General features: G+C 39.1%; 1 protein-coding gene and 1 non-coding gene across 2 annotated transcripts; both read left to right on the plus strand.

Annotated features, from left to right (window-relative positions):
- Nucleotides 1–256: 256 nt before the first annotated feature.
- On the plus strand, nucleotides 257–13,850 carry LOC132037128 (universal stress protein A-like protein; the record flags this gene model as incomplete). The annotated part of the gene is made up of 3 exons (XM_059427588.1): nucleotides 257–397; nucleotides 11,352–11,470; nucleotides 13,351–13,850. Coding segments are annotated over 3 exons (339 nt in total), but the record flags the coding sequence as incomplete, so codon positions are not given.
- Nucleotides 10,519–10,619, plus strand: LOC132038718 (U6 spliceosomal RNA). The gene has a single exon (XR_009410205.1). It is a non-coding gene; the product is annotated as a U6 spliceosomal RNA (small nuclear RNA).
- Nucleotides 13,851–15,239: the final 1,389 nt, after the last annotated feature.

Raw genomic sequence — 15,239 nt, forward strand, 5'->3', positions numbered from 1 at the left:
GCATTTTGAAATGCTTATAATTTTACTGTCTATCCTTCTAGTTGTACTGCAAGTTAACTTTTTTGAAGTCTCCAGCTTGTGGAGAGAGATTTTTATTTTTTATTTTTTTTATTTGCTTTTGCATCTGGTACTTGAAACCTACTGGCTCGACTAACTCGGATTTGCGTCGTGCCTCACCACACTCGGTGGTAGAGATATTATAGTTTTACATCATATGATGCGATAAAATAATATATGATCTTCTAGATTAGGGTAATATCATGTGAATGTTGGTTTCGATGAGACGTCTGTTTTCTCTGTTGCAGCCCCTGAACTAGTTGCATCAGTTCAGGAAAACCGGAAGAAGATGGCGGAAGCTCTTTTAGAGAGAGCCAAGGATATCTGCATCAAATCTGGGGTATGCCTTTACTAGTAATTCACACCTTTCCCGTTCTCGATTCTGCCCTTCAAGTTCTTTTCTTATTTATCTATCTTTCAGTTGACTTCAATCACCATTCTTTTCATTAATGGCTCTTATGTGGTCATAATAATAGCATTGACTTGTTATAATACAACAACAACAACAACATACCCAGTGTAATCCCACAAGTGAGGTCTGGGGAGGGTAGAGCGTACATAGACCGTACCTCTACCTCGTGAAGGTAGAGAGGTTGTTTCGTATAGACCCTCGGCTCATGAATTGTATAGTAGTATCGTTAAATTTATCCTTAATGTGACTTTCTGAAAGCATGTGATTCATTTTGATGACTTCATTAATGGCTCTGAGTTACCGGTAACTGCCTGATGTCATTAGCTTTATTGACCTGTTGGAGGACTATCTTTTCCCAGGGGAAAAACTCCAAACAAAATTGTGAAATCTAAAACGAACAGCATCTCTATTTGATTTTGCTATTACTGAAGTGTTAACATGTGACTAGAAAATGGTGGGTTCTCCTCGTTGTAAAAGCTATTATTTGACTTATTGATACTTTGTCTCATATATTTAAATCTCAACCTGCAAGTATTATATTCCCAAAAAAAAAAAAAAACTATGCATAAGATGGTTTCTCATGGTTCGGACTTTGGATACTTTACATATATTGTCCTAGCTCTAATAAAGATTTTAAAACTTTTTGTTTTGTGTATGCATGTTGGAAAGCATGCGCTAGGAACAACTAAAAAGATGTTTAGGTAAAACTCATGCAGCTTATATGTCTTGCTAGAATTTTAAACTACTAGCTTCCCGGAAAAACCGACTTCTAGGATCTATGTTACCACTAGATGATGGATGTGTTGGGAGATTGGAGAATGGGGTTCACGCAGCGGAATAAAAACAAACAGGAACTAAAACCTTTCCTTATACTTGTGAGAACAAAAAATATCAACAACAACAACAACATACCCAGTGAAATTCCACAAAGTGAGGTCAGGGGAGGGTCGAGTACGCAGATCTCACTCCTACCTTGGGACGTAGAGAGGCTGTTTCCGGAAGAAAAATTGACACTGAAATTTTAACATGGAAAAACCTCTTAAATGTGAAGAGTAAAAACCACGGGACCAAAACTCCACTATATCAATGAGATTTACAAAAGTTCTCCAAAATGGCAACACCATAAATGCCAAACACAGAGCAACAATAACCCAACAGGAATAACAACTAAGCAAGAGAAGTTTGGAAGAAAAACACCAAAGACATAGCTACTGTTCACGATAAAAAATCTGGAGCTACAGGACTCCAAATCTTGCTCGGTCAGTTTTTGATCGAAGACCAAGTTGTTGGGAACACCCAGCTCAAATTTCTGCTTAATCCGTTAAGAAATGAAGTGGGAATCGCCAAAAGAAGCTGGCTGGTCGGAGATATTTTCAGAAGAAAAAAAACTGCACTCTTTCTATCTATATTGCGCTCTACTTTTCTTTTTTATCTTGGTGTGTATTTTGGTGTGCTTCAACTGAAGAATGATCTGCCTATTTATAGAGGTGAACTCCTTGATGTCACCGATGACATCCCTGAATCCAAAATCTGACATGGCTTCATTAACTTTGCCAAACAAATCTTTGTTTGTCAAAAGTCATGGATTTGGATAGTGACCAATAACCATTTGCAATTAGTTGCAAAACTTCTTCTATGAGTGTGAATCAGTTGAAGCTAGACTCTTCAATTTCTTATGGTTTAGTTAATCTTGATCAAGTTCCTCATACAAGTGTGAATGATGTTGGTGGGCTTGATGATGATGGTGATGCCCAGAATCATGTTCATGATCAGCATCATGCATGTTGATGCTGATGATGATAATGTTGATGTTGTTGAGAAGGTGGATGCTCCTACTCATGAAATTGTGGACGAGTCAGATAGTCCTCTTAGGAGATCTACTAGACAACATGTTCCTTCTTCTTGTTATTCACCTAATGAGTATGTGTTATTCACTGATGGGGCAAAACCTGAATGTTATGAGGAGGCCATGAAAGATGAGCACAAGGCTTAATGGATTGAAGTTATGCAAGATGAGATGAAATCTCTGTATGAGAACCACACCTCTGAGTTGGTGAAATTGCCTAAGGGCACGAGAGCTTTGAAGGACAAGTGGGTGTTTAAAGTTAAAACTGAAGAACACAACTTGAAGCCCAGGTACAAAGTTAGTTTAGTTGTTAAGGGGTTTGGTCAAAGGAAAGGTATTGACTTTGACGACATATTTTCTCCTGTTGTGAAAATGTCCTCCATTCGTACAGTTCTTAGTTTGGCTACTACTCTTGATTTAGAGATTTGAGCAGATGGATGTGAAAACTGTTTTTCTTCACGGTGACTTAGAAGAGATTTATGCTCAACAACCCGAGCGTTTCAAGGTAAAAGGTAAAGAAAATTCTGTGTGCAAACTTAAGAAGAGTCTATGGATTAAAGCAAGCGCCTAGATAGTGGTACAATAAATTTGAATCTGCTATGGGGGAGCAAGGCTACAAGAAGACTTCTTCAGATCATTATGTGTTTGTACAAAGATTTTCTGATGATGATGTTATCTTCCTCTTGCTATATATGGATGATATGTTGATTGCGGGCAGAGATGCTTCCAAGATTGACGAGTTAAAGAAACGGTTGAGTTAGTCTTTTGCTATAAAAGACTTGGGTTATGCTAAGCAGATTTTGTGCATGAGGACGTTTTAGAGATGAACGGAAGCTTCATTTGTCACAAGAGAAGTACATAAGGAAGGTACTCGAAAGGTTTAACATGTTAAGGGCTAAACCTTTTGCTAGTCCTCTTGCTCCTCATTTCAAGTTGAGTGTTGAGCAATAGCCCTCCACAGATAAAGAGAAGGAAGAGATGGAGAAAGTTCCTTATGCCTCATCAGTTGGAAGTTTGATGTATGCTAGAAGACCAGATATTGCTCATGCAGTTGGTACAGTGAGTCGTTTTCTTTCTAATTCAGGTAAAGAGCATTGGAATTCTGTGAAGTGGATTATGAGGTATCTCAAAGGTATAGCTTATTTGAGTCTTAGTTTTGATGAAAAGAAGCCCTTGCTAGTTTGTTTTACTGATGCAAACATGGCAGGAGATGTTGATTCTTGTAAGTCTACTTCAAGTTATTTGATCAAATTTGTTGGGAGAGCTATATTATGGCAGTCAAGGTTGCAAAAGTGTGTTGCAGATTCAAAACAGAGGCTGAGTTTATTGTATCGATAGAAGCTTGCAAGGAGTTGATATGGATGAAGAACTTTCTTCTTGAGATTGGTGTCAAGCAAGATAGGTATGTGTTGCTCGCGACAATCAGAGTGCCAGTCACCTTGGTAAGAATTCTAGTTTCCATGCCAGATCAAAGCATATTGATGTTAAGTATCATTAGTGTTATCAGAAGTGCTCGCTTTAGCGCTTTAAGCGTGAAGCGAGGCGCAGCGCAGGGCTATGCTTTTCTGCCGTGAAGCAAGGCAATGGAGAAAAAGCGTGCACTTCTGCGACTGAAGCGAGAAGCGAGGCACACTAAAGGTGCGCTTAAGCGAGGAAGGCGAGATTCTATGCTTTAATTATAAAATTTTGTAAAATCATACTTGAGTGAGCTACGACTTCTCTTCTCTTCCTCTCCTTCGAATTCGACTGCTGCGACTTCTCTTCATGGTAAGCTCTTCTCTTCTCTTCTTTTCTCTTGTCTTCCTCTTCTTCTAATCTCCTCCTTTTTCGAGTTTCTTCTTCTCTTCTTCTCTTCTATCTCTGCTATTTCTGCTGCTACTCGACTGCACTGCTAGGGCTGGGTTACGCCTTTTTCCTTTTTCTTTTCTATTATTATCAGTTCTTCGACTAGCTGCAATTTTTTTCCTGTTCTGCTCTGCTTTTATCCTCTGTTTTGGGATTTTTCTGTTCTGTTATTTTTACTGTAAATATTTTTCTCTCCTCTCCCCCCCCCACCCCACCTGCCACCACGTCCGGCGACCAGCCCGCTTCCGTCGACCAGGTAACTCCGGCTATCAGGTAACGCCGGTCACTTTTCCGGCCAGATTTACTTTTTCTCCTCCCCTTTTCTTCATCTCCTATTCTTCTTCTCTTCTCCTTTTTTTCCCCTTTTCTCTCCTTTTTTTCCCTAGCTGCTGTTGGCGCTGTAAGAACGCAGTCGCGCCATCGCCGGAGAATTTTCCGACACCATTTTCCGGCAGCCCCTTCTTTTTCCCTACTGTTTTCTTTTTTCCTTTCTCTTTTCCATCTCCTTTTTTTTCCTCTTCTCTTTCCCCCCTCTTCTCTTCTTCTGTTTCAGGTATTTGGGAACAGAATTTCAACAGTGAACAGTAACTCCGACGTGAACAGTATTTTCCGGCGGCGACCAGGTTTAGTTCAACTGGAGTTGGTACCTCCGGTTGCTATATCCATTATTTGTCCACACATTTGTAGTAAAATTTTGCTAACTTTAGACTTTTGAATTTATTAGTTAATACTCTTACTTGTGGCTTGGCTTAGTGATGGTAGACTAGGGTCATGTTCTCGTTTGGGGACGGGGGCGAGGGTTAGGAGGGGTAAGTGGGTTGAAGGAGCGTCTAGGTTGATAGTAGGTTCTTGGAATATTGGGACGTTAACGGGGAAGTCCATAGAGCTAGTTAAGATTCTTAAGAAGAGGAGGATTAATATAGCTTGTATCCAAGAGATCAAATGGGTAGGTCCTAAAGCTAAGGAGGTAGACGGATATAAGTTGTGGTTCTCTGGTAGGTCGAAGTATAGAAATGGGGTGGGCATTTTAGTAGATAGTGAATTAAGGGATCCGGTGGTAGAGGTTAGGAGGGCGGCGATAGGATGATGTCGATTAAGGTGGTCGTTGAAGGATTCACTTTGAACATTATTAGTGCGTATGCGCGCGGCCGGCTAGGCGAGGGAGGAGAAGAGGCGTTTTTGGGAGGATTTGGACGAGTTAGTGGGAGGCATACCGCCTACTGAGAAGCTATTCGTGGGAGGTGATTTCAATGGACACATCGGGCCTATTTCGGAAGGTTATGATGATGTGCATGGAGGCTTTGGCTTCGGGGACAGAAATGGAGGAGGAGTCTCACTTTTGGATTTTGCAAGAGCCTTTGGGTTGGTGATAGCCAATTCGAATTTCCCAAAGAAGGAGGAACACTTGGTAACCTTCCGTAGTTCGGTGGCCAAAACTCAGATAGACTTTTTACTCCTTCGGAAGGATGATAAAGGTCTGTGCAAAGATTGTAAGGTCATTCGACGACTATCTTACAACCCGCCATAAGCTCTTGGTGATGGATTTAGGGATCAAGAGGACGAGGAAGAAGAGGGTCGTGGATGACCGACCTAGGATCAGATGGGGTAGTTTGACCATGACTAGTGCCTCTGGAGATGGGAGAGAAATTGAAGGATATGGGGGCCTGGGATAGTAGTGGGGATGCGACCAGTATGTGGGATAAGACGGCTAGTTGCATTAGGGTGGTAGCAAGAGAAGTGTTGGGGGTCTCGACAGGTAGACGTGGCCAGCATAAAGGCACTGGTGGTGGAATGGAGAAGTTCGAGGAAAGTGGAAGCAAAGAAGGTGGCGTATGCGAAGTTGATAGAAAGCAAGGATGAGGTGGAGAAGTGGACAAACACGGAGCTTTATAAGATGGCGAGGAAGGAGGCGAAGTTGGCGGTTTCGACGGCAAAAGCGGCAGCTTTTGAACGCATGTATCTTCCGAACTAGAAGAGCAAGGAGGGGACCGAGAAATTGTTCGAGGCTAGCAAGGCGAGGGAGAAAAGCACGTGATGTGGATCAAGCAAAGTGCATCGAGGACGAGCGTGGCAAAGTATTGGTAGAGGAGACTCGTTAGACGGAGATGGCGGTCATGCTTCTACAAACTCTTGAATGAAGAAGGGGACGACGAGACATTGTGTTGGGAGATTTAGAACATACGGGGAAGGCGGCGTAATTTTGGGTATTGCGGGAGTATTAAGGTTGAGGAGGTTAGGGGTCTTTGTTCGTAGGATGCGCGGGGAAGAGCGATCGGACCGGACGGGATCACGGGGAATTTTGGAAGAGCGCGGGGCCGGCGGGTTTGGAGTGGGCGACTAGGTTGTTTAATGTCATCTTTAAGACGGCATTGATGCCGAAGAATGGAGGGCGAGTGAAATGATCCTCTGTACAAGAATAAGGGAGATATCCCGAGTTGTAACAACTATAGAGGTATCAAGCGCTAAGCCATACTATGAAACTATGGGGAAAGGGTGGTGGAGATGAGGGTGAGGAGAGGTGTGTCTATTTCGAGAGAACCGGTTCGGATTTATGCGGGGACGCTCGACTACGAAGCCATCCATCTTGTGAGAAGATTGGTGGAGCGGTATAGGGAGAGGAAGAGAGAGACTTACGCATGGTATTCATCGACCTAGAAAAGGCTTATGATAAAGTTCGAGAGAGATCTATGGAAATGCTTGGAGGCTAAAAGTGTACTGTGGCGTACATTAGGGTGATCGAGGACATGTATGAGGGAGCAAAACCAAAGTAAGGACGGTAGGAGGAGACTCGGACCAGCTTTCCGGTTGTGATGGGGTTGCGTCAAGGATCGGCTCTTAGTCCGTTTCTATTTGCCTTAGTGATGGATGGATTGACACGGCAAATTCGAGGTGAGGTGCCATGGTGTATGCTTTTCGCGGACGATATAGTCTTGATTGACGAGACTCGTAGCGGAGTTAACGCTAAGGTTTGGAGGATTGGAGACATACTTTGGAGACTAAAGGGTTTAATTTGAGTAGGACCAAGACGAGTACTTGGAGTGTAAGTTCGGTGAAGCGCCTCGGGAGGGAATTTGGCGTGGAAGTGAGGCTTGGTACCCGGGTCGTCCCGAGAAGAAAAATAGTTTTAAGTACCTTGGGTCTATTGTGCAAGGCGGCGGGAGATTGACGAGGATGTCACACGTCGTATTGGGGGTGGGTGGATGAAATGGAGGCTTGCTTCCGGAGTGCTATGTGACAAGAAGGTGCCACCAAAACTTAAGGGCAAGTTCTACAAAGCGGTGGTTAGACCGACTATGTTGTATGGGGGCGGAGTGCTTTGGCAGTTAAGATCTCTCACGTTCGAAAAGATGAAAGTAGCCGAGATGAGAATGTTGAGATGGATGTGTGGCCACGCCAGGAGCGACAGGATTAGGAATGAGGATATTCGGGATAAGGTGGGGGTGGCCTCGGTGGAAGACAAGTTGCGAGAAGCGAGATTGAGATGGTTTGGGCATGTGAAGAGGAGAGACACAGATGCCCCAGTGCGGAGGTGTGAGAGGTTGGCCATGGATGGTTTCAGACGAGGTAGGGGTAGGCGAAGAAGTATTGGGGGAGGTAATTAGACACGACATGGCACGATTACGACTTGCGAGAGGACATGACCTTAGATAGGAGGGTTTGGAGGACCCAAATTAGGGTAGAAGGCTAGTAGATAGTCCGTTACCCGTTCTTATTAGTAATCGCGATCGCATGATATAATTTCTTATGCTCAATTTATGCTATTATCTACTATTTCTGTGCTTTCATTACCCTGTGGTACTGTGCCGATTGCATTATTTTATTTTATATTATTGCTTTTACATGTCGCTTTGAATTTCTTAGCATTATCGACTTGTTTATGCTTTTATGCTTTTCTTGAGCCGAGGGTCTTTCGGAAAGCAAACCGTCCTACCTTGGTAGGAGTAAGGTCTGCGTACACTCTACCCTCCCCAGACCCTACGATGTGGGATTATACTGGGTTGTTGTTGTTGTTGTTATGCTATGTTGTGATTGTTAGTAAATAGCTTTTTAGCTATTATTTACTTTTTAATTTAAGAATTGAAAGATTTGCTTATATGTGATTTCTATTGAGTTCTTGGTTATTTATCGATGCATTTAATATTTTTTATTTTTGTATAAAATTGCGCTTCAGTTGAAAAAAGTGTGCGCCACTTCACGCTTCTCACTTTGGTGAAGCGAGCACTCGTCGCTTTTTTCCGCTTCTCACTCTCGAAAACACTAGGTATCATTGGATACGACATGTGTTGAATTTCAAGTTGATGGACTAGAAAAGGTTCATACTGATGATAATGGTGTTGATATGATGATTAAAACATTGCCAAGGGAGACATTTGAGACTTGTTAGTTGATTGCTGGGATGGTGAGGTCCTCCATTTCGTCATGAGGAGGAGATTTGTTGAGTCCTCCTCATGGAAGTAAATGTGGAAGGTGGAGGGTTGGCAAAAAAAATTTGCCGACCCATTCATACTCATAGAAGAAGTTTTCCAGCTGATTGCAACTGGCTATTGGTCACCGTCCAAATCCATGGCTTTTGACTAAAGAAGATTTGTTTGGCAAAGTCAATGAAGCCAAGTCTAATTTTGGGACCGTGGATGTCATCAGTGATATCAAGGAGAGGTATTCACCTCTATAAATAGGCAGATGATTCTCCAGTTGAAGTACAACAGAAATACACACTAAGATAAAATAGAGAAGTAGAGCACAATATAGGGAGAAAGAGTGCAGTTTTTTTTTTTCCCGCTGAAAAAACCCTCCGACCAGCCAGCTTCTTTTGGCGATTCCCACTTCGTTGCTTATCAGATTAAGCTGAATTTGAACTGAGTGTTCCTAACAGCTTGATCTTCGATTAGAAACTGACGGAGCAAGATTTGGAGTCCTGTAGCTCCAGATTTTTGGCCGTGAACAGTAGCTGCGTCTTTGGTGTTTTTATCTCAAACTTCTCTTGTTCGGTTGTTATTCCTATTGCTATTATTGCTCCGTGTTTGGCATTGGTGTTGTTGCCATTTTGGAGAACTTCTATAACTCTCTCATTGATATAATGAAGTTTTGGTCCTGTGGTTTTTACTCTTCTCATTAAAGAAGTTTTTCCACATTAAAAGTTCGGTATCAATTTTTCTTTTCTATATTTTTGTCCTCACAAGTACAGGGAAAGGTTGTAGTTCCTGCTTGTTTTTATTCAGCTGCGTGAACCCTTTCTAATCTCCCAACAGGATGAACCCCAATGGTGGGCCCACTTAGGGACTAATGGGTGCTCAAGCTTGTTCTTTACCCACGCACTAGGCGTACTTTTACATAAGAAAGTAGTATTAACATACAAATAGATTGATCCAAGCACCCTTTCCCAGTGTTATTAAAGGCGAGCGCCTTCTCGCCTTTGGCGAGAGGCGAGGCAAGGCGTGGCTGCTGCGCCTTTCATGGCCATGGCGAGCAGACCTTCAAAAGGCGCGCCAATGGCGAGAAAGGCGAGGATGGCGCCATGGCGAGGCGAGAATAAATGGCGAGGCGAGCAGCTAGGGTTTTAAAAAAAAATAATTAAAAAAAGTGGAGGACTTAAATGAAGTGGAGGACTAAATAAAAATAGCAGCTAGGGTTTTTTGTTTGCCTCCTCCTCTCTTCTCCTTCAAGGTTTCAGGTATGTCTCTTTCTCCTTCTTCTTTTTCTTCAGTTCTTCTTCTTTCTTCTTCTTTCTTCCTCCTGTATTTTCGACTTCTGCTTCTTCATCTGTTCTTCTTCTTTCTTCTTCTTTTTTTCCGGCGACAACTGCCCTATTTCCGGCCACCTCTGGTTTTTTTTTTTTTTTTTGACTGATTCTATTCTCTTCTTCGTTTTCTGGTTTTTCTCCTCTGTTTTTTTACCCTCAGTTTTTTTCACCTCTGTTAATTGCTCTGTTTTTTTTCTCCTCTGTTTCTTCCTCTGTTTTTTTTTTCTCTGTTTGGACCAGTGAGGCATTGGTTGTTTTGCTCCTATTTTTTCTGTTCAATAATTGTTTAAATTTTGTTACACAGTTATAAACAGTAGGTTCAAATTCAATGGAATCGTCGGACGCTAGCAAAAAAGACATAGGTTGGAATTATGGAATTTTGAATTGAAATATTTGCTAATATGTTATTGCTAGTGAGATTTTGATTATTTACATATGCAATTAAATATTTTAATTTTTTGGTATTTATTGGCGCCGCACTTCAAAAAGGCGAGCGCCTCGCCGCGCGCCGCGCCTTAAGGCGAGGCAGGCCCTTGTCGCCTTTAGTCGCCGCGCGCCGTCCAAAACACTGCCCTTTCCCTGATTAGGTGCAAGTCAATACTCTAGAATAAAGGCAGAGTTCCTTCGGGGATATCCAACAAAATTGGAACGATGCAGAGAAGATTAACATGGCTTCTGGACAAAATGACACACAAGTTGAAAAATGGTCCAAAATTTTTTATCCTTTAGTTTTCATTTAAATAAAAAAGAAGAAGATTAAATGCAGATGAGCACCCATGACTTAGAAACTCTGGGTCTGCAACTTATGAACCCCGTGTCTATGATATTCTCCTTAGTTGAAGCTAAGCCCAGATAAAGGTTCAAAAAGCAAGTCCCAAAAATATTTTCAGGCCAAGTGGCTTGGATTCTAATGTACAAATTCATTATAAGGTAATTGCAAGAAACCTATCAAAAACATATGAGATGTGGAGAAACTCTAATGATGTGACTGAGAGAAAAAGCCACACACTCTTGCCACAGAATATGATGAGTTAAAATAGATAAATAAATAACTACTCGTAAGTGAAATTGGACTAGTAAGTTGATCAATCAACCTATTCTGCACTTGGTTTTGTCAGGTTATCAGCAGTAGCTTGTACAATGGTCTGTCTTTGGACACTATAAACACTCGTCTATCGAGGTCATTAAAGTTTTTGTGGTCAATAGGTTAAAGGACCTTTCAATTGTTACAGCATTTCAGCTTGCGTCGTGCATATAGTTCTGAATTCCGTCTGTCCATCTTATTGTTTTTATGTCAATCCTTTCTTAAAATGCAGCTAAGGGATGAGAGAGTTCTTGTTGAGAATCAACATAGTATCTGGACATTATGAATTCTGTGAACTCCTATTTAGTGGCAATGCCTGATGCTTCCAGCACTTTGTGAAATTATGTGCTTATTCTTTTTCCTATAGGTAACACCACAGACAATAGCAGAAGTTGGGGATCCTAAGGAAGCTATTTGTGCAGCCGTTGAAAAGCTCAATGTTCAATTGCTTGTGTTGGGTAGCCATAACCGGAAGGCTCTAGAAAGGTATCTTGTGGTTCTAATTGCTCCTTTTTTGATATGTGTTGATCATTCTCGCGTCTTATCTTTTTTTATACTTCAAACTGTTACTCTAAGCACACTTAAAAGATTGTCCGTCCCCACTCCAGTCTCCAGCACAGGGCTAACTTAAAAAACTAATTTATGTATCACTTGAATGCCATGTTTTTTCCTTAACATGGAAACAAGATATCACCTTTCCAGAAAGTGCTTTCAAGTGATCAATTCTATTAATTAGAAGCATGTCTTGCTTTAATTCAGATTAATATTTTACATAATATTCGGATTGCTGGAGCAGGTTTGTTCCAAAAAAAGGTTTGTTATCCTTGCAATTTTTATCATGTGATAAAATATCCAATAGCTATTGAATCAGGGGCGGACCCACGTTATGGCAAGGTGTATCATCCGACACGGCTTCCTCGGAAAATTTTAATAAATATGTTTATATGTTTTACTGTGCAAAATCAGATATACAAATATTTACATGACACCCATTGAGACAAAAATAGTATTCCGGCTCACTGGCGAAGCGCCTATCTTATGAAATGTGGGTCCTGAGTTCGAATCCTTATAGGGTAGGAGGTTCCTGCTTTATCTGCTAAAAATAAGATGTTGTGAGCGAGGCTTGATCTACAGACCCTAGTTGAAAAAATCAAACGTGCTGGATTACGATGCGTCTGTTCAACAACAAACACCTCCAATTTACTTTAGGATTATTCAAGCATAACTTTGAAAAATAATTACTAATTTTCCTCTACAATTTCAAGCAGGGCGTGGTATTTGTTGCAATTTATTTTGTAAGTTCTTTTACTATTTTTTTTACTGTTTTCCTCTTATTTCTAGTAGGAATTTCTTGAAGATAATCATTAATATTTTTCTTTGTGAATCCAATTTCATGAATTTTTCTAGGGTTCATTTAAATTAATATCATTAATTTGATGTCCGGTAAAAGGTCTTTCCATTTTTTGAGACTTGGTTATCTTTCCAAAAAAAACTAGACAAAGAAGCATGGAGCTTATCCTCTTGATAATCTTTCCGAAAAACTTATAGAAAGAGCTTTCTCGACAATGAAGTTGATTAAGATTAATTTGTGAAATAGAATGAGTGATGAGCTTTCTAGTAATTATTTGGTGCCTTAAATATATTAGTAATTAAATAAGAAACCTCGTCGAGAAGAGCTTTTGAGTGTTTAGTTACTTGGTGCCTTAAGTATATTCAGAAATATGAAAATTCATCGGAAAAAACTACTACTTCAATTGAGAGCTTATATAGAAAAAGAAGTATTTATTACCAAATGAGACTATTCTAATTACATTTCAAACTAGAAACTCGTTGAGGAGATTAAACATAAGTTGTATTTTATTTATATGATTTGAATAAGTTTTTCCGTTAATATGATGTTGTAATGATTTGTTTTTTGTTCACTTTCTTTAAATGTCGACACTGCTTATAAAAAATTTCGCGTACGCCACTGTATTGAGTAGAATACCATTAGCGAGTTAATTCTTGATTGTTGTGATGAGGCATATATATAACTACTAGGAAGAAAGACAAGAATTTAGAAGTTTGAATGTACAATGCAAGCATATGTGTGTGTTTGTATTATGCTTGCAGTATTCTTTGAGAAAACGTCAACAACCTTCTTGGGGATTTGCTTATACCCTCTAATTTGATAAGTTGAGCAGAGTATTCACTTATTATGAGCAGCAAACGTTCTAATTGATGCACAAATTGTCCTTCTTACAAACAAATCATTTGTCTTTCACTGGCGATATCTAGACAGTGTTGCTGCGCTTGCTCAAATTTATCAAGGTTCAAATAGTTCAATATACGAGCTGATGATGTTTACCTTTTATGACCTGGAATAGGGCTTTTCTAGGAAGTGTCAGCAACTACTGTGTTCACAATGCTAAATGTCCAGTGCTTCTTGTGAGGCAAACGAAGTGAAGGAACCATATGCTTTTCACTGCAGGAAGCTTTTGTCGTTAATTGTGTCTCTCCTAGATATATATCTCGGTCTTTTCTTTATTTTTTTACCGTAATCTTTTCTGTACTTCAGTGGTTTATGTTTATGTATACGGTAATAATGAAATGTCGGTCTACTAGGTCACGATCTTCCTAAGGGAAAGGCATGAATTTGTGTAGTAAAACACAAATCATTTGGTTTGCGGACGTTTGTTCATACCTTCTATTTTTGTAATAGAAACAGATGTGTCGCTTCAAGGATTGAAAGAGTGTGCGATGATTATTCTTAAGCATAAGATGAAGAGCACTTCCTGTTAATAGTTTAGATTGCTGAATAATTCCTATTGTCCAATTGGCACTAAAGATAATGTAAATCTCATCTATAAACTGTGTTTTATGGCTATTTGAAATCTGAGGTACGTAGTCACTGCCCAATTAACGGATACTTGAAAAATGAATATCACAGGATTCAAGTACTGAATGGCGACCTTCATGTAAAATTCCTATGATTACAAATTAGATCATAAGTTTGAAAAGATTTTGACATCCATCATCCTACAATTTGTGTCCTTATAGAACCATTATAGCTTCTACTCCCTGGCTAGGGGTTGATTTTGTTTAACCTAAAATCTGGGTTAAAGATTCATAATTGGATTTGTATTTATGGTAACGAGCACGTAGATTATAATGATCGTAATTAACTTATAAGCGCTGTGAACTAGTCCGAGTATATAAGAAATAAGCAATGAATAGGAAATTAATATGCGGTAGGGTAAAAGAGCAAGAGAGATGAAATTTCTTTACTTTACTTCACTGCTGTGTATAAGAAAGAATATCCATTTTTTGTAGTCATTCCATAAATCTTTTGTCTTTTTTATTCCAATTGAAGTTTTTATGGCTTTATAATTTCTCACACATTTTGGTAAATTTGAAGAGGCTTAAGGACTTTTTTGATGCTACTAAAGATGATGTTAATGGAAAAGGTTATAGTGGCCCCACAAAGCACACTCATACATATTCGAGTCTTTTATGTGAAATTTTTATTAAACTTGTTTTAAATTATATTTTTTTCTTAAGAATTTATTATAGACATGTAAAGAATAATCCTGTCATTCAAATTCTATCTTAATATACGCTTAATTCTTGAATTAAAAATATTATTCCTATAATATTATTTATTATTTATTGATGCTATTTACCATTTATCATTTGCTATTTTGAACTTTAATTCATCCGATTAAATGTAAAGGTTTTCTTAGGTTTCTCCAATAATTTTGTGTCTTGCGTGCCCGCGAACATAAGTAATTAAGAATGATTTCACTTAAGGTAGGATTAAATTTTAAATTAAAAGAATAAACACAAATAACTTATATCATTGTTAAACGCTTTAATTTTTTTTTAATAAAAAATGTAATTATAATCCTTCCCATCTCAATCGAAGAATGAATTCAGAAGTACAATAGTTAATTAATCAAATTTTGCATGCGCACACTTCTAACATAAATTTTATATATATATATATATCTTAAAAGAGGAACTATAAAATATTATTTATATATATATATATATATATATTATGAAAATGTTTGAAAAAAATCATAGTTAAAGAAAATACAATTTGATCTCCAAACAGTAATAATACTAGACAGTTACAAAAAGTATGTTTTTTACTTTTTTAATATTAAAGTATTCAGCGAAATACCGAATAATAAATATTTTATATAATTTAGGAAAAATTAATTAAGTTCAACATGAAAAAATTATTCCAATATAGATTTCATAAGTTGGTTCA

This window comes from Lycium ferocissimum, chromosome 11 (genome assembly GCF_029784015.1).
Source record: "Lycium ferocissimum isolate CSIRO_LF1 chromosome 11, AGI_CSIRO_Lferr_CH_V1, whole genome shotgun sequence".
In the NCBI taxonomy this organism is placed as follows: domain Eukaryota; kingdom Viridiplantae; phylum Streptophyta; class Magnoliopsida; order Solanales; family Solanaceae; genus Lycium; species Lycium ferocissimum.